Source organism: Neodiprion virginianus, chromosome 7, assembly GCF_021901495.1.
Source record: "Neodiprion virginianus isolate iyNeoVirg1 chromosome 7, iyNeoVirg1.1, whole genome shotgun sequence".
Lineage (NCBI taxonomy): Eukaryota > Metazoa > Arthropoda > Insecta > Hymenoptera > Diprionidae > Neodiprion > Neodiprion virginianus.
This window is the reverse complement of record NC_060883.1, coordinates 21,450,515-21,466,347: the sequence shown is the minus strand read 5'-3', so window position 1 is coordinate 21,466,347 and position 15,833 is coordinate 21,450,515. Positions and strand designations below refer to the sequence as shown.

General features: G+C 39.4%; 4 protein-coding genes across 8 annotated transcripts; 3 read left to right on the top strand and 1 right to left on the bottom strand.

Annotated features, from left to right (window-relative positions):
• The first annotated feature begins 494 nt into the window (after window positions 1-494).
• LOC124308514 (uncharacterized) lies at window positions 495-3,007 on the top strand. 3 transcript variants are annotated; one of them, XM_046771291.1, is made up of 6 exons: window positions 495-654; window positions 834-930; window positions 1,086-1,185; window positions 1,262-1,449; window positions 1,563-1,613; window positions 1,696-3,007. In XM_046771291.1, exons 2-6 carry the CDS (start codon window positions 844-846, stop codon window positions 1,777-1,779), a joined length of 510 nt encoding a protein of 169 aa, XP_046627247.1. In that variant the 5' UTR covers window positions 495-654; window positions 834-843; the 3' UTR covers window positions 1,780-3,007. The 3 variants fall into 3 exon arrangements, with proteins under 3 accessions (XP_046627247.1, XP_046627249.1, XP_046627248.1); XM_046771293.1 differs by having other exon boundaries at window positions 502-768; XM_046771292.1 differs by having other exon boundaries at window positions 502-773.
• A 117-nt stretch (window positions 3,008-3,124) lies between these two features.
• Window positions 3,125-9,111, top strand: LOC124308512 (glycerol kinase-like). Of its 3 annotated transcripts, none has more exons than XM_046771289.1 (11): window positions 3,125-3,409; window positions 3,672-3,930; window positions 4,016-4,233; window positions 4,340-4,552; window positions 4,643-4,753; window positions 4,844-5,100; window positions 5,198-5,403; window positions 5,521-5,658; window positions 5,731-5,808; window positions 5,900-5,984; window positions 8,318-9,111. In XM_046771289.1, the coding sequence occupies exons 1-11, from the start codon at window positions 3,329-3,331 to the stop codon at window positions 8,352-8,354; spliced, it is 1,683 nt and encodes a 560-aa protein (XP_046627245.1). In that variant the 5' UTR covers window positions 3,125-3,328; the 3' UTR covers window positions 8,355-9,111. The 3 variants fall into 3 exon arrangements, 2 of the variants coding, with proteins under 2 accessions (XP_046627245.1, XP_046627244.1); XM_046771288.1 differs by lacking the exon at window positions 8,318-9,111 and adding an exon at window positions 7,647-8,300; XR_006909010.1 differs by lacking the exons at window positions 5,900-5,984; window positions 8,318-9,111 and having other exon boundaries at window positions 5,517-5,658.
• A 126-nt stretch (window positions 9,112-9,237) lies between these two features.
• LOC124308515 (RNA-binding protein 8A) lies at window positions 9,238-10,489 on the top strand. Its single transcript, XM_046771294.1, has 4 exons — window positions 9,238-9,407; window positions 9,572-9,718; window positions 9,802-10,063; window positions 10,163-10,489. Exons 1-4 carry the CDS (start codon window positions 9,347-9,349, stop codon window positions 10,191-10,193), a joined length of 501 nt encoding a protein of 166 aa, XP_046627250.1. The 5' UTR covers window positions 9,238-9,346; the 3' UTR covers window positions 10,194-10,489.
• Window positions 10,350-12,268, bottom strand: LOC124308513 (26S proteasome regulatory subunit 6A-B). The gene is made up of 3 exons (XM_046771290.1): window positions 12,068-12,268; window positions 10,729-11,862; window positions 10,350-10,644 (listed from the first exon to the last, which is right to left on the bottom strand). The coding sequence occupies exons 1-3, from the start codon at window positions 12,107-12,109 to the stop codon at window positions 10,534-10,536; spliced, it is 1,287 nt and encodes a 428-aa protein (XP_046627246.1). The 5' UTR covers window positions 12,110-12,268; the 3' UTR covers window positions 10,350-10,533.
• Between the last annotated feature and the right edge of the window lie 3,565 nt (window positions 12,269-15,833).

The following is a 15,833-nucleotide window of genomic DNA, read 5'->3' as shown; positions in this document are numbered from 1 at the left end:
CTAATTGCCAGTATATTATTGAGAACCGTGGACATTTAAAAACATGAAAATATTGTAAGAAAATAAGTATACTTATTTGGATTCTAAATTGACAAAAATTACCCTAATTATATGCACAAACGTTTTAAAATTCTTGCTCATTATCAGCTTGCTCGATCTTCTGGAATAAAAACTTTCAAATTTTTCGCTACTGAATTATTTTTATTGCTATGTAGAAATATCGCTCCGCTTGAAATAAAATAAAATTGCAAATTTATACGCATCGACGCGGATCAGTCCAGTTCCAGTATACGTATATCTTAATTTGGCGAGTTAATAATCCTTGGAAAAAGAATATCCGTGTCAAAATTTTTCAAATATCGAACAAGCCATTGAAACGCGTGTATTTTCCCTAGGATTCCGCCTCTTCTATTGGCGGAAAACTGGGGAATTTGCACTCAGTGCAGCCAATTGAAAACGCCATGCATATGCCCGTTAAAACCAAGGTTAAAACACGGTTCATCGTTTGACACGATGACGACGCCGCGACCACACCTTCTAGCGGGTGAAACGATCTCTCGTAACGAGTAACGACACTTGCTAGTGTCAACAGACACCGTTTTTGAAACGAGCAATCGCTCGAAAAATAGGAAAAAGGGAATCACGCGACTCAAGGTAAGAATCCCGAATCCGCAGACTTCCTAATCGTGAAGCGAACGAACAACGCGACATCCTTGCAGTGCAACAGACGCGTCACACTTATCAAAACAAACGGGAGTGTCTCTTTAGGTTAGGTAGGCCATATATGTCACCCCATTTTATCTAATTAACGTGTCGTTATTCACTTGTTTCAGGCGTTGAAAAATGGTCCTTCTCAAGTCCTGCTGGTCGCCCTGCATATGGACGAACAGCGTCGAAACTGGCACCAAAGCGATTGCCTATTACGCATCGGTAAGCAGCATTTGTTCATCGAACGCCCTTTCAGTCTACCCGAAACTTTAAACAGGATCAAATGGTTTTAGGATTCACAGTGTTGAATTCTTGTATAAATTTTAAGAAAGAACTCCGACACCGGGTACAATTAACACCTCTTATTTCCGTTCCAGGCGCTGAGCATTGTTTTGATAACTTTGATATGTTATCAAATGAATGGCGGGGATTCAACGCAGCTTTATAATCCCTTGTTTGAGGCAGATGTCCGGTTATGTGAGACTCCAAAATTTTTCGTTTCGTTTTGATCAATGTAGGAGATGAGAGTAAAATATCTATTTATATGTTTCAGCCATGCAGATATGGGGTACATTTTTCATACTATATTTTTTGGGCCTAATCGGGGCGTCCGTCTTGATGGTTCGTGGCATGCATCTGGGAATAAGAGGGATGATGATTCCGTGGCTGAGCATGTGGTTCATCATGTGTTTGTTCCAACTTATTTTTGGACTCTGGCTTCTCGGCGGCTATTATATCTATGTAATTAAATCACAAATCATAATATGTGTTTCCGTCGTTTGAGAATTACATAATTCTTTTGACATGGTATTCTCTGCGACGCGATGAGTAACGAAAGTCTTTACCTCTTTCAGCTTCAAGGGGTATTTGCAACGTTGTGTAACTGGTTGTGGATGTCGTATAACGTGAGCATTAAAGAAAAAATCTATATGAATTTGGTCCTTTGACAATTGAACATTGTCTTACACTTTTGTTTGAAAATTTCAGATTTACTGCTGGCTCTGCGTCTACTCCGTATGGCAGATATTGACAGAACTGCAGTCGCCTAATATTGAGCTTTTGTGGCCGTGAATACGGTTTTCGTCCATTTGAAGAGTATTACAAGTAATAAATACAAAGCTTACAAATTAGTTTTATAAAATCAACATGACTTATGTCTGTTGATATATGGATAAGTGTACGGCGACACGGAAGCAAGTGAGAACATGTGCCTATTTTTTATAGGGAAAAAATTACCAGTTTTACAGATATGAATTAATATTTTATATGCAGCTAGGAATTACAATTTTTTACTCTGGACGATAATTTTTTTGTGCCGTGAACAGTAATATTGGTATATTGCTTCCGTGCCACTTCGTAGGTTGTAGAAAAAATCTGCACATAACGTTTTTACAGACCGAAGACTGAAATGGTTCGATACCTGATCAGCCACCCGTCCAAATTCGGTCCAAAAAATGGATTTTAGTATATAATATATTATTTTGCTCTGTTGCGCAAAGTACCGTAGATAAAACAGAAAGATAAGGATGAATAATGAATCGATTTATACATATATCATATTTTTATTTACACGAAAAAGAATCTCTAGCTGCCTACATATTATATATACGACATATATTCATTACTTTTTAGGTATGTATTATCGTGTCTTTGATATTTTTGTACAAAACTAGACGTTATACACATTCCTTATATAAGTCTGCATCCCGTTGTAGTTCTGTTAAAGATGAATATTAGGAATGTCGATGCATCGTTACGACTTTGACTTTTCATAGACTTTAGACTCATACATTTGAAATGAAACGAAGCAACCTTCTATTAAGAGAAATAGGTAACTCGAAAACAGTGGAACCTTGACGAATGTACGATATGACAACATTTAAGTTATGTTATCGTAGTCACAGAATTGATACACGTAGTTAAAATAGCATACAAGTGACCATACCATTACAAATATCTAAGATATGATTATCAATAATTAATTTTTCCATTTATCATGAAGAGATTTTTATTTGTCTCGAAAATTGATCGATCTTGAATAGTGAAAATAGCGATGAGGTTTACTCGCAACCAAAACTGAATCCGTCCATTTTGATACCTAACTGCATAAGTTAAGTAATAAAATTCATTAGAGTGCTGTCATTGCTATAAAATATTCATATCGTCTCTTATCACATACTCGTATGTTTTTAATTTTTCTAACGCACTTAGGTGTTGCTGTGTGTTCAGTGCTCGAACTGGCTGAAAAATTAATTCTTAACAAATAAAAATTGTTCAATTGTTTATATCAAATATAAAATTTGTGTGAATCGTACTTCTTCCCATCGACAAGACCACACGTCAATGATCTCAGCAGTGGCTCAACGATACTATGCACCGTGCACAACTTTTTCAAATTTGACGCCTGTTTCAACGATTCTAGGGACTTTTGAAATTACCCTATAATTTTGTATATGTACATCTCTGATATGTATTCCAGACGAGAACAGCTGACCTGTGATCGTATTGATCTTAAAAGCCGGTGACTTCATAACAGAAGGCATAACCTGCTTTCATTGATAAGTATAAGAGATCTCTGCATGGTACTCTACAAGTAAACAATTGTTAAACAACATCGCAAATGAATAAAAATGAGTCAATGAGCAGATACGGCCCACTAGTAGGTGCTATTGACGCAGGAACCGGCAGCTGTAGATTTTTGGTACATGTTTCAATTACTTCAAACATTTTCTTCGCATCAATAAACTAATGCTGTGATGAATCGAATTTGAGATTTGAACGAAAACTATTTGGATCTCATTTTAATCCCGCGAGAATCGAATCATTTTCTCTGCCCTCGAATTAATGATACTCAAATTAAAATTTCAAACACCTTTCACTTGACTTTGAAATACGCAGATCAGAGACTTAAACCGTCAATTTTTAAACTAATTTCCACTTTTAAATATAATTCCTTTCCCTAGGTATTCGCGGCAGAGACTGCCGAGGTGTTGACCTATCATCAAGTATCGGTATCGCAGTCGTACCCCAAAGAAGGATGGGTTGAGCAAGATCCTGTAGAAATAATTAAGGCAGTGAAAGAATGCCTCGATCAAACAGTCTCCAATTTACAACAGCTGACGATAGATCCTTCAGACATCGTTGCTATAGGTGTTACAAATCAAAGGGAGACTACAATCGTCTGGGACTCGCTAACTGGAGAACCGTTGTATAACGCGATAGGTGAGTCCAGATTTTCGGCAATTCTGAGCATCTTTTTTTACAACCAGTTTCATTGTGGTTCTATTTCATTTCTCTTTATTTGCAGTATGGATGGACATGCGCACAACCAGGATCGTCGACGATATCCTAAAGAAAGTACGCTTTCAAAATAAGAATTACCTGAAGCCTTTGTGCGGGCTGCCGATCAGTCCATATTTCAGCGCCCTCAAGTTGAAATGGCTTTTGCAAAATGTTACAAGGGTACAGGAAGTAGTCGCCGAAAAACGATGCATGTTTGGCACCGTTGATTCCTGGATAATTTGGGTTTGTGTACTTTTTGTGAAAAAATTATTATACTCGCATGTAATGTTCTATTTATTCATTGCCACCGTTGCCGGTCAGACGTTAAAAATGACTTTTTTCATTTCAGAACTTGACTGGAGGAATAAACGGCGGTGTGCACAGCACAGATGTTACCAACGCGTCGAGAACAATGCTGATGAACATCGAGACGTTAAAATGGGACCCGGTACTTTTGTCATTTTTTGATATTCCACGAGAAATCTTACCCCAAATACGTAGTTCCTCAGAAATTTATGGTCACATTCAAGAAGGATCACTTAGAGGAGTTCCCATCTCAGGGGTGAGAAATTCATCATGATCAATTATGATATTTTATTTCCAATATTTAATTGAACCAAGAACAATACAATTAAAGTAATTTTATGACTAGTGCTTAGGGGATCAGCAATCGGCGTTGGTCGGACAAATGTGTCTGCAACAAGGGCAGGCTAAAAGCACTTATGGAACAGGCTGCTTCCTTCTTTACAACACAGGATCTGCGGTAAAAATATTTCCTTCTATTGAATTTTAGCAATAATTAGTGCTAAGCTCTGAGCAGCGGACATTAAATATCTTTTTTATTGACTCTAAGATAGTGGATTCATCTCACGGACTGCTAACAACAGTTGCCTACCAATTCGGCCCTGATGCTCAACCTGTATATGCACTAGAAGGCTCAGTGGCGATAGCTGGGGCAGTGATACGATGGCTAAAGGATAACATGGGTATAATATCGGATGTGAACGAGTGCGAATCGATAGTGCGCCAAGTTTCCAACGATAATCGCATAACTTTCGTGCCAGCATTTTCCGGCCTTTATGCCCCTTACTGGAGAAAAGATGCTCGCAGGTAAGAAGATCCTCCGGTTTTCATTTGACATTGGAGAGATTCTTCCCAAGTAAAATTTTACAATCAATCGTCATGTAGTGGTACTATCAATTTTTAGCGTGATATGCGGAATCACGGAGGACACAAACAGCGGGCACATAGTCAAGGCAGCTCTGCAAGCTGTGTGTTTTCAGACGAGAGACATTTTAGAAGCAATGAAAAAAGACACCGGTTTGGTATTGTCAAAACTTTTAGTCGACGGCGGTATGACTGCGAATAATCTACTCATGCAAATGCAGGCGGATATTTGCGGTATACCCGTGGGTAAGTTTCACAGTAAAGAGAAGAAAAACGAAGGCGTTCAACGAAGGCGAAAAATTGTGTACAAAAGAGTAAGAGAAATGTATATCTATTATCTAAATTTAATCTTTTACAAGGAAGTCAGGCCATTGATGTGTGAAACAACTGCTTTGGGTGCCGCGATCGCTGCTGGTTGCGCAAGCGGAATACGAAAATGGGACGTTAAATTAGACGCGGCTGTTCCAAGTGATACTTTTCTGCCTTCCATCACCGAGGATGGTGAGATTGTAGATTTTTCAGCAATGATTACCGTTTGCCTTACTCACATTTCTTTTTCTCTTCATTTATCAGAACGAGACGTTTTGTTTTCTCAATGGAAAATGGCTATAGACAGAAGTCTGGGTTGGGAGCCTTTATTGGATGAGGACGGTATGTATATTCGAAATGGTTATCCAAAATCGGCGTTGAACAAACGTTGTGAACTCAGCCTTTATTCTTCTTTTTCTTTCAATGTGTTTAGAAGAGATGGAAAAAATTCATGCGATTACTGCGCCAGCGATTTTCATCATGGGTGCGATGTTTTTACTCATTGTTGCCAAGTATAGGTCAGTCTTTTAACATATATTTTACGTAGGATGATAATTCCACTGATATATCTCCTTAGTAGCTACTTTGCGCAGTGCTGATGCCGTATCTATGATCAAATTACATTCACAGTATGTGCATTTAGAATGTAGTCTAGGTATGTATAGGTATATTTTATTGACTGTTTAATGTAAGAAAAATTCTAAGTTCATTCAACGTTTGTTACATATACTCGCGAAATAAAAATTCACACATTTTTTAGAAGGTTGTATAGTTCCTCGATCGATTTCGTTCAAACGTACGTGAAATTTAGTTAATTTTCTGTTGTTTTTTTTTTACATTCACTCTACTATATTTCGTTTGACGAACCTGACTTCCTTCGAACCCCTTCCAGTTATTCATCCTAAGGTTGTCTTTTCACAGTGGGCTATTCGAGGCCGCGCTCTCGCATTTTCGATTTTCCCTTTTCATCCGGGGTCGCGAGGATGCTCTGATTTGAAGAAGCCGTCGCGGGTTCAAGGTCGGAAATCGGAGTTTCCTCATCGGTGCTAGGAACCCTGATATTTCTTTGCTTCGCAGCTAGTATCTCTTTGGTCAAAAGTTTCGGCGGTGTGGCCGCGCCTTCATTTCTTTCCGACGATATCTTCATCCCCTTGACCGACGCGGTTGGCAAACTGTCCTACATAGCGACGAATGAATATTCAATACGGCGTAACGGTCGAAAATATTTGGTAACAATAAAAACGAAATTGAATTTTTACCGACGAATTGTCCACCGTCGATGTTTGCGCAACGGAAACCGACGCTGCTAACCAAGTGTCGTTCCTTATCATCGCAATGCGAAGCCTCGAACGTTGGGGCGCCAATATACGAGTAATGAGAGCTCGGCATGCTGTAGAAATCTTCGGATCTTTCGGAAAGGTAACTTTGTTCTGAACTTGCTGGGATAAACGGGGAGAAATTTCGTTTCATTCCGTGGCTTGATTAACATGAAAATTTTTTGAAATGTAATTTTTCATAGTGTACCTGGGTACCTTAACGAGTTGGGCGTAGTTTGTATCGTCGAAAGGAAGTCTGCCGTAAACCATCGCGTACAACACTACACCCATTGACCAAATGTCCGATAATTGCGGCTGGTATGGTATCCCTTTCAAGATTTCAGGTGAGGCGTAGGCGTAACTGCCGCAGAAAGTTTCGCTCAGAGGGGCGATTCCGTTTTTCGGTTTCATGTGACCGCGGGCAAATCCAAAATCCGATAGTTTTATGTTGAAGTCGTAGTCCATCAGCAAATTTTCGCATTTTATATCCCTAGGGATCAGTCGATTGTAATCGCATTATCGTAATCGATGCAAAATTTATATATATATATATATATATGCATATCTTGTACGAAATGCCTGTCGCAGTTTTTTCATACCTATGCACTACGCCCCGTTCGTGGCAATAATCCACGGCATCTATGAGCTGCCGAAACCAGCGACGGCTGCGTGTCTCGTCTATGTAAGAATCGCGACGTATAACGTCGAGCAGGCTTCCGTTATCGGCAAATTCCATAACGATGTAAACCCTGATATGATTTAAGCGCTGAGCGTCAGTTGCATTCCGGGATTCCAAACTTGCGATTCTTACCTGTGTGTGGTTTCGATTGCCTGCAGAAATCTAATTAAATTTGAATGTTTCAGTCCCTTAACGACTTCGATTTCTCGGGGCAGAAATTTTTTTAGATAATCTCCAGGCGCCTGAAACTTCGAAACTATCTTGATTGCGACTTGACAATCATGGCGCTCGGATTTAGCAACCTTTGCATAAGGAACGTGGTGTGATTATCATGGGATAGTAAATAATTTCAAATTATATCGACGGGTATGACCTGTTTGAATTTTACTTTCCGAATTAACCTGCCTTTACAGTCGCGTACGAGCCAGCGCCGATCGTTTTTCCCAAAGCGTAACCGTGTGTTTCTAGAACGGTCAATTTACGATCAGATTTTTCACTGTCCTTTGCGTTAGCTGTACCGATTCCGGCATTGGCTAGGCTCGATTTTGGTTCCACTATCGGTATCGCAGCCATTATAAAGCCGAGCTCAAGTGTCGTCTGGGGAAAAGGAGCAATTTTTCATTCCAAGAATTTTCAGTAACGTCAGTTCTGGTTTGGGTAACAGACATGAATGTAAATTCTTACATTTTAATATTTTTACTAACGACATTATAACCTGGTGAAAATTGCTCCGTAAACTAGATCTTCAAAAATCCTATTGCATGATTATTTAAATCAGAATGACACGTTGACTGAATTTATTTGAGCATTTCGAGATCGATAAAAAAAAAATTTTACCAACTTTCAAATCAAACAGAAAACATCCACTCGAGGATCGATTCGACGACATCTGAACTCGTTAATATCAAACACCTTCAGAGTGTAAATCAACTGACAAACGATAACGACGTATATCTCACTCGTTCAAAAATATTGAACCTTTTTTGCTGCCAAATTGCAATATGAAATTGCAGCTAGTCATTGTTAAGTTTTCAACTATTAACGCAAATGACCCTCAAATGCAGGTAAAATTTCGTTCTCGAGTTCGGAAATAGCGAAGATAAGCACGAAGATGGGAGCTGTTTGGAGTTCCCGTGAACTTTGGATAAGTGGTAAATCCCACGTACAATTCTATCACTTATTTGTCCATTGCCTGTTTTCATGCTGTTTATACTTTTTGCTGCGTATTTAATACTACTAAATCGTCGAACATGTGTGAATTTTGGATCTTGATGAATTAAACATATTCGTTATTTTTGCAAATCGATCGCGCCTTTTGCATCGATTTGATATTTCCTGTACCATAATGAAAATATGAGATGACAATTTTCTTATTTTCTGTTCTCTACTTTCCGATTCACCGATAATTTATGTCAAGATAGATGACGCGCTTTTTGCACGTGGATTTGATTGTAATTCCGCAACGCGTCCGCAGCAAAGTGGAAACATCGGGTGCGTTAATTTGAATTATTATTGGGATTGTCACTCCTACTCATCTCTGCTAATACAACTAGGCTGATAGCTGACCGTTGACCGTGTTTTTTCACGTGTGCATAGTAGAATATGTATATTGTTGATTATGTTTAATTAATTTAAGCGACAAAAGGAATTTGAAACCATAAGAATCGCGATTTGCCCCCCATTAGAATTAAAAACTTAGGTCATATGGTGATAAAATGGCGCCGACAACCATTTCCAAACAAATAGTTCCCAATAACCAGCAAGTCGCCGTTCTGGGTCACTGATTGTCGACGCCGTGTTTATCCTAATGTCCGCATCTCGTGTGCGAATCGGTAATTTGAGCGCATTTTAAGTTTCCCCGTGAATAAATAACGAGACTTAAGAAATGGCAGATGTTTTGGACATTGACAATGCAGAAGAATTCGAGGTCGATGACGAAGGAGATCGTGAGTAAAATTCAGTCCATTTTTCATTTCTGATGAATATTCCAAAATTGTAACCTCCAAATGATGGACGGATCAATACGTCACTTGGCATGTTTCATTCGTGAAATAACATCAAATCTTGTCTACAATCTCTTCGGGTTATCCATCGTAAATATTTATTGCAGAGGGCATCGCCCGTTTGAAGGAGAAAGCAAAGAAGAGGAAAGGTAGAGGACACGGTGCGGAACTTGTCTCCACCAGAGATGACGTTGGTCATTACGAGTCCATGAACGTTGTCGAGGACGAGGACGATCAGCCGGGACCGCAGAGATGTAAAGCGTTGTTTGTTCTTACTCCTTGTCTTGTGCTCTTGTTGAAATATTAAATGTCATTTACCTGATATCCGTGTTTCCAGCTGTTGAGGGATGGATACTCTTCATAAACTCTGTTCACGAAGAAGCTCAAGAGGACGATATACAGGATAAGTTCTCAGAGTTTGGTCAAATAAAAAATCTACATTTGAATTTGGATCGGAGGACTGGATTTCTCAAGGGATACGCGTTGGTTGAGTACGAAACATTTAAGGAGGCTCAAGCAGCAAAAGATGCTCTGAACGGTGCTGAAATCTTGGGTCAGCCAATAACTGTCGATTGGTGTTTCGTCAAAGGACCAAAAAAGTGAGAAACAAAAATAGTATACATATATTTTTCGTAATCTATTGACCAGGCACTGTCAAAATGGTCGATCCGTATTTAAATCTGTGGAATTAATTTCAGGATTAAGAAGAGGAGTCACAGAAGGCGATAAACCGAGGAAGAGTTATTCTACTTTCGATCAATAATAAAGCACGATAATTTTGTTTTCTTATCGTGTATCAAGTAAGGTGTAAAACACGCAACCGAAGCCTGAATGATTTTGTATTTTAACTGATATTATAAAATAAAAATAAAAATTCCACAACCGTAAATACGTAAAGAGTTTTATTCAGCAAGTTTTATACACGTTTTATGTATTGGATGCGAATTTATTTGCGAGTTTTTACAATCTATTAAAAATCGTGATGAAAAAAATTGTTAGGCTTACAATTGGCTCATAAGCCTAATTTAAAAAAAAAAAAAAAAACAAAACACGCCGAAGTTTGGGATATCTATGAATAGTAGTTAAGGTTCGCCTTCTTTTTGGCCTGTACTTCCATGATAGCTTCCATCAAATCTTCGTGTGTGACGGCAGTTGCATTGCGTCTGAGAGCGATCATACCCTGTAAATGAGACAAAGAGATAATAAATCACGAGTTAATGCGCAATCGAGAATGGAGTATAAATTTGTTAAAACGAAGACTTACTGCCTCAACGCAGACAGCCTTGCACTGAGCCCCGTTAAAGTCATCAGTAGACCTGGAAAGTTCTTCAAAATTAACATCTGGCGACATGTTCATTTTCCGTGAATGTATCTGCATGATTCGAGCTCTAGCCTCTTCGTTGGGGTGGGGGAATTCTATTTTTCTATCTAAACGCCCGGATCTGAGCAACGCAGGATCAAGTATATCGACCCTGTTAGTGGCAGCAATAACTTTAATATCGGCATTGGAGCTGAAGCCATCCAATTGATTAAGGAGCTCCAGCATAGTTCTCTGGACTTCTCTGTCTCCAGCCTTTTCAGAGTCGAATCTTTTCGTGCCGATGGCGTCGAGTTCGTCGATGAATATAATTGCTGGCGCCTTCTCTTTGGCCAGTGAAAATGCGTCTCGTACAAGTTTCGCACCGTCCCCAATGAACATCTGAACCAGCTGCGGTCCAGCCAGTTTGAGGAAGGTGGATTTGGTCTGTGCAGCACAGGCTCGAGCAAGAAGCGTCTTTCCTGTTCCAGGTGGCCCATAAAGAAGCACTCCTTTGGGTGGCTGGATTCCCAAATTTTCGAACTTCTCTTTGTGAGTCATGGGCAGGACAACGGCTTCTATAAGCTCCTGGATCTGCTTGTCCAGACCTCCGATGTCAGAGTATTGTTCGGTTGGCCGTTCGTCGACCTCCATCGCTTTTACTCTGGCATCATACTCGGCGGGTAGAGTTTCCAGGACGAGGTAGCTGTCTTTGTTAACGCCGACCAGGTCACCGGGCTTGAGTGACTCGGCGTCGACCAGTCCTATCACAGGCAGAAAGTATGTTTGACGAGTTGAAGTTTTTATCACCGCGCATTTTCCCTTCCTCTGCGCATCTAGGTCCACAACTGCTCCGTCCTCCTCACCCATGTCCTGGGGATCCACGTCCAGTAATTCTATGACGTTCGATACAAGGTACGGCAGTGTTTTGTTAACTTTTATTTTCTCTGTGTTTTCCTTTATCTTCTCGTTCTGCGCCTGGAGCTCGTGCGATATTCTCATCACGTCGCTTTTCATTATTTTTATCTCGTTGTCCAGGAGACGGGAACGAGAAACTATCTCGTCCGTGGACATACGCAGAACATCTTCGCCCAGCGTTTCCTTTTTGAGAATGAGAGTGATATTAAATTTGGTGATGTTATTCGGTTATGGGAGCCACTAGTAGCTATGTGATGTCAAGAATTTAACAAAAATTTAGCACATGATAGATTTTCGCTTTCCAAGGGTAAAGCGAGTCGGAATTGTCGTGTCATTCGGGTCAACATAACCCTTAAAAATTTTACACTTCGACGGAAAATCGACTCACCTCTCCATCCTCCCAGATAGATTTATCCTCCAAGGTAGCCATTTGGATTCTCAACTTGGTACTCGATTCGACGCTGTTATTTTACACGAGGATTATTTCACTAACGCCGTGGAAAGGCGATAGTTTGTTACGATTTTTTTTCAATTAACAGATTGATTCGATGATTATTGCCGAAGCGGAGTGACGTTCCACGAACTCATTCAATCCAGTAGCGACGTAGAGCGAGGACTCGTGTTCAAAACAATCCATAGGCGGCGCCGCTGTAGAAAGAGACAGAACGCAAACACGGCCGAACTCCGTCTAGATGGACTCACGGCGTCACTCGCTTTCGAGCGGCCGGAGTAAAAGGAGCAAAAGCATGGTGTTCGCCGACGGTCCAGAATTCATATTATTAAATCGCGTTGTTCAGATTGATGTGTCGTGTCGTTCAATTAGTGTACCTTCACCAATAGTGAATAATGCAGAAACAGCAGCGTGTGATGCACAGAAAAAACGACGTTTCGAAGAGAGACCAGGCTGAAAACATTTAAGGTGAGTTTCATACTTCAATTGTTTTGCGAGTTTGAAGAATTCGATACATTACGACGTAGAAAACAATTGAATTGGGTGATGCGAACGGTTGATGAAATAATTGTACTGAAGTTAGTAACGTTATCGTAACGGTTTATACTGAGGAAAAATTGTTGTTTTGCGACTTTGGAATTGCTCAAAATTCAGTGAAACGTAATAATACGTATGACATACCTAGGCTCATATTCTGAAATCTTAATTCCTTCAAAGTCATTGTAAAATTGAGAAAATAGGTATGTTTTCGCCATTGTTTCGTTACGATAACGCCACTGAGCACAATCTCGTATAAAACGAAATTTACGAATTGGCGTATGCTCAGTTCGAGTCCGCGTATCAGATTTTGAAACGCAATTCGCGTTTGTCGCACGGATACACGTCTGTGAAGTGGAATTGTAACGCATTTACAACACCTTGGTTCGCTGCAGCGTCGTTTCTCAAACATTCGATAAAATTGATTCCAACGTTGGCAGACAAGACGAGTTTGATTCGGTCGAGCTTAAGGATAAGATGTGTTTACGCGTCGTGTTGATACTGTTCCAAAACAAAAGTCGACTTTTGTTTACTACTGCACCGTGTTTCTCCGAATTACTGCCTTGGGGGTCGATGCTGTAATCCTTTATTGTAGTAATGTGCATACATCAAAAGTTCGTCTATGATGGCGTTGTTTATTTTCAAATTTCGAGTGCTAATTGATCTTGCCAATATCTTGGGTCTAGTTTTAGAATTGTACCGTATATCTAACAATCACGAAGCGATCGGACAACGCAAGAAACTGTAAATCTTTAATGGTTATTTATTCCGAATTGTATACTTTTTAAAAATTGTAGTAAATCTTGAATACTGCGTACATCAAATTTGAAGTTGCATTACTAACCAAATATTACGGTATCTTTTTGATTACAGAAATGAACCGTAACAACGTTGATCGACGCTAATGATTATCTGAATTGACAGAGACTGCCAATGGTTGCTGGAAACATCATGCTATAGCTGAAGAGATCAATTTATCACGAAAAATAACAGGTACGAAATATTTGAGATCATTTTCAAAATTTGTCGCAATACATCATCTAAAATCGTGCATGTATTGAATATTACGTATACGAATTATGAAAATGAAACGTTAACAAAATGTTGCGTCTTTCACCTAATTACAGAAATGAACAGCGGCTAGATTTCTGGAACTCTGCGAATGTCTGAGTAAAGTCACCCTAGCAACTGATAGTGGAAAATAGAATACCGAAGCTGAACGGGTCGTAATGCTATGGAAAAAGAGAAACAGGTACACGTTCGAAACCATTCTTGATCATACTGTCACGCTTCCTTTACTTAGAAAAATTTATCTTTCAATTCAAATTTATTTCTGTTTAGTTCGTGATTATATTTTATGAAAACAATTATGAATTTTGATGTATTACACAAGTTGCAGGTATTGTATTGACCCATAGAATACTAATAGAATGTTATGTATTATCTGATTACAGGGATAATCTACATGGCAGCAATATTGACCGCATTTGTGTAAACTAAACCAACCATTACAGTGAATAAAATTGAAAGGTACCGTATTGATATGATTTTTAATTATAATATGGCGTTTGATTGTAAATAATTTCAACACTGCTCACTGATTTTGTGCCTTTATTCGGTACTTGTAACTATTTCACCTGCCTTCTCTCGTTAATTTATGCGGTTCATTTAATAGTACTTGAGAAACCACTGGAATAATACGAAAGAAAAATTCAGTTTGACACGAACAGTCTGCAGTGACCGAAATCTGATTGAAGTAATTGTTTATGTAATGTTCTGTTATATTCTTATTGCAGTGTAATAAGTGCGTCGCTTCACCATTCAACCTGAGGTGCTACGAGAACTACTACATGTCAACTGTGGAGCAACCCAAAAGAGGTAAGACTACTGATTTTGATAATTGTCTCATGATTCAAGGGGGTTCATTTGGAACCCGATTCTTGTCCTTTCGTTACATGCGGTGAATATATATGGAAGTAGACGAAAGTAATAATTAATTTGAAGACTGACAAGCCAGTTTGCTAAATTAACTCGAGTGTTCTTTTTCTTTTTAGCAGATTTAAGCAGAGACATTCGAGTAACTTCTCCATTACTCGGCAACTTTGGTGAGTTTGCACGTGTTTAGGTTACGGGTATTTCCCTGGGATTCCTCTGTCACGTGGCGTGGCGGTAACAATTGTTACCCAAATCTTCGATTTCTTAGCTGTATTTATAGGCTCATTCACGATGGCAACGATGCTTGACTTTCAGTCGAACCATTTGTTTTTCTCGCAATTTAATTTACCGTGGCTTACTTGAAGTTAGAAATGATGCACGTTGTTAAAAGTGGAATGAGCATCGCGACAGGTAACCATCGCTTACTCGGCAATCGCGAGATCAAGTCATGTTTCGCTACTGTCGCAATAATCTACGTTTTGCATTTACCGGTGATGTCGTTTAAGTGGTGGGTTCACCTGAGGTTTGAAAATACTCAATTATTCATATGACTGTTAAATCGATGATATTTCAGAGTCTGGCATAACGTAACGTAATCAAATGGCATCTTTCATTGTGTTGCATTTTCAATTCTTAAACAGTCAAGAAGTATGGATCAACTACAAGTTTAGCTCGCTTAGAAAATTGCTGATTGGCATACAGGATGTTTTTAATCAATTTTACAAAAGGTTGATGTACCTATAGTCTGCCAGTATTTACTAAAATAATACATTCAATATTAGGTTTGGCGGTATACAACCGCGATACTGTATTCTGAGTAGGCGGACTATGGTACAAAAACATTTTGCTTCCAACAGGTATCCAACGAAAAAGTAAGTCACAGTGCACCACGGCGCAAATGGTGAAGAATGATCTGTGTTGGAAAGAATGGAGAATCGTTTAGAGCGAATATAGGTAATCGGATAGGTAGGTGGTCGTTTTGGGATCCGTCGCGGGGTTTAGTGTGGATGTGCGTGTGAATCTCCTTTCAACATTTCCGTTGGGTGGTTCCGTCGGGCATCAGGCAGGGGTAGGAAGGTCGCGATGTATCGCGATGTCATCAACTTTTGTAATTCACAGCGTCAAACGATCACAGTGATTTACCTGAAGAGACACGTGAAAGACTCGATATCAGAGTTTCCAAACTATTAGTGAGCTTTTAAATTTTAACGAAATTCAATAACCTATTTCT

Excerpts from the sequence above, each read along its gene's own strand:
- LOC124308514 (XM_046771291.1), top strand. The coding sequence starts at position 844 with ATGGTCCTTCTCAAGTCCTGCTGGTCGCCCTGCATATGGACGAACAGC. Across the intron at positions 1,186-1,261 it reads TGAGGCAGATGTCCGGTTAT|CCATGCAGATATGGGGTACA; the intron begins GTGAGACTCCAA and ends TATATGTTTCAG. Across the intron at positions 1,614-1,695 it reads GGTTGTGGATGTCGTATAAC|ATTTACTGCTGGCTCTGCGT; the intron begins GTGAGCATTAAA and ends TGAAAATTTCAG.
- LOC124308512 (XM_046771288.1), top strand. The coding sequence starts at position 3,329 with ATGAATAAAAATGAGTCAATGAGCAGATACGGCCCACTAGTAGGTGCT. Across the intron at positions 3,410-3,671 it reads CCGGCAGCTGTAGATTTTTG|GTATTCGCGGCAGAGACTGC; the intron begins GTACATGTTTCA and ends TCCTTTCCCTAG. Across the intron at positions 4,754-4,843 it reads TTTACAACACAGGATCTGCG|ATAGTGGATTCATCTCACGG; the intron begins GTAAAAATATTT and ends ATTGACTCTAAG.
- LOC124308515 (XM_046771294.1), top strand. The coding sequence starts at position 9,347 with ATGGCAGATGTTTTGGACATTGACAATGCAGAAGAATTCGAGGTCGAT. Across the intron at positions 9,719-9,801 it reads TCAGCCGGGACCGCAGAGAT|CTGTTGAGGGATGGATACTC; the intron begins GTAAAGCGTTGT and ends CCGTGTTTCCAG. Across the intron at positions 10,064-10,162 it reads TTCGTCAAAGGACCAAAAAA|GATTAAGAAGAGGAGTCACA; the intron begins GTGAGAAACAAA and ends AATTAATTTCAG.
- LOC124308513 (XM_046771290.1), bottom strand. The coding sequence starts at position 12,109 with ATGGCTACCTTGGAGGATAAATCTATCTGGGAGGATGGAGAG. Across the intron at positions 11,863-12,067 it reads CTATCTGGGAGGATGGAGAG|GAAACGCTGGGCGAAGATGT; the intron begins GTGAGTCGATTT and ends ATTCTCAAAAAG. Across the intron at positions 10,645-10,728 it reads AGGCTGTCTGCGTTGAGGCA|GGTATGATCGCTCTCAGACG; the intron begins GTAAGTCTTCGT and ends TCTCATTTACAG.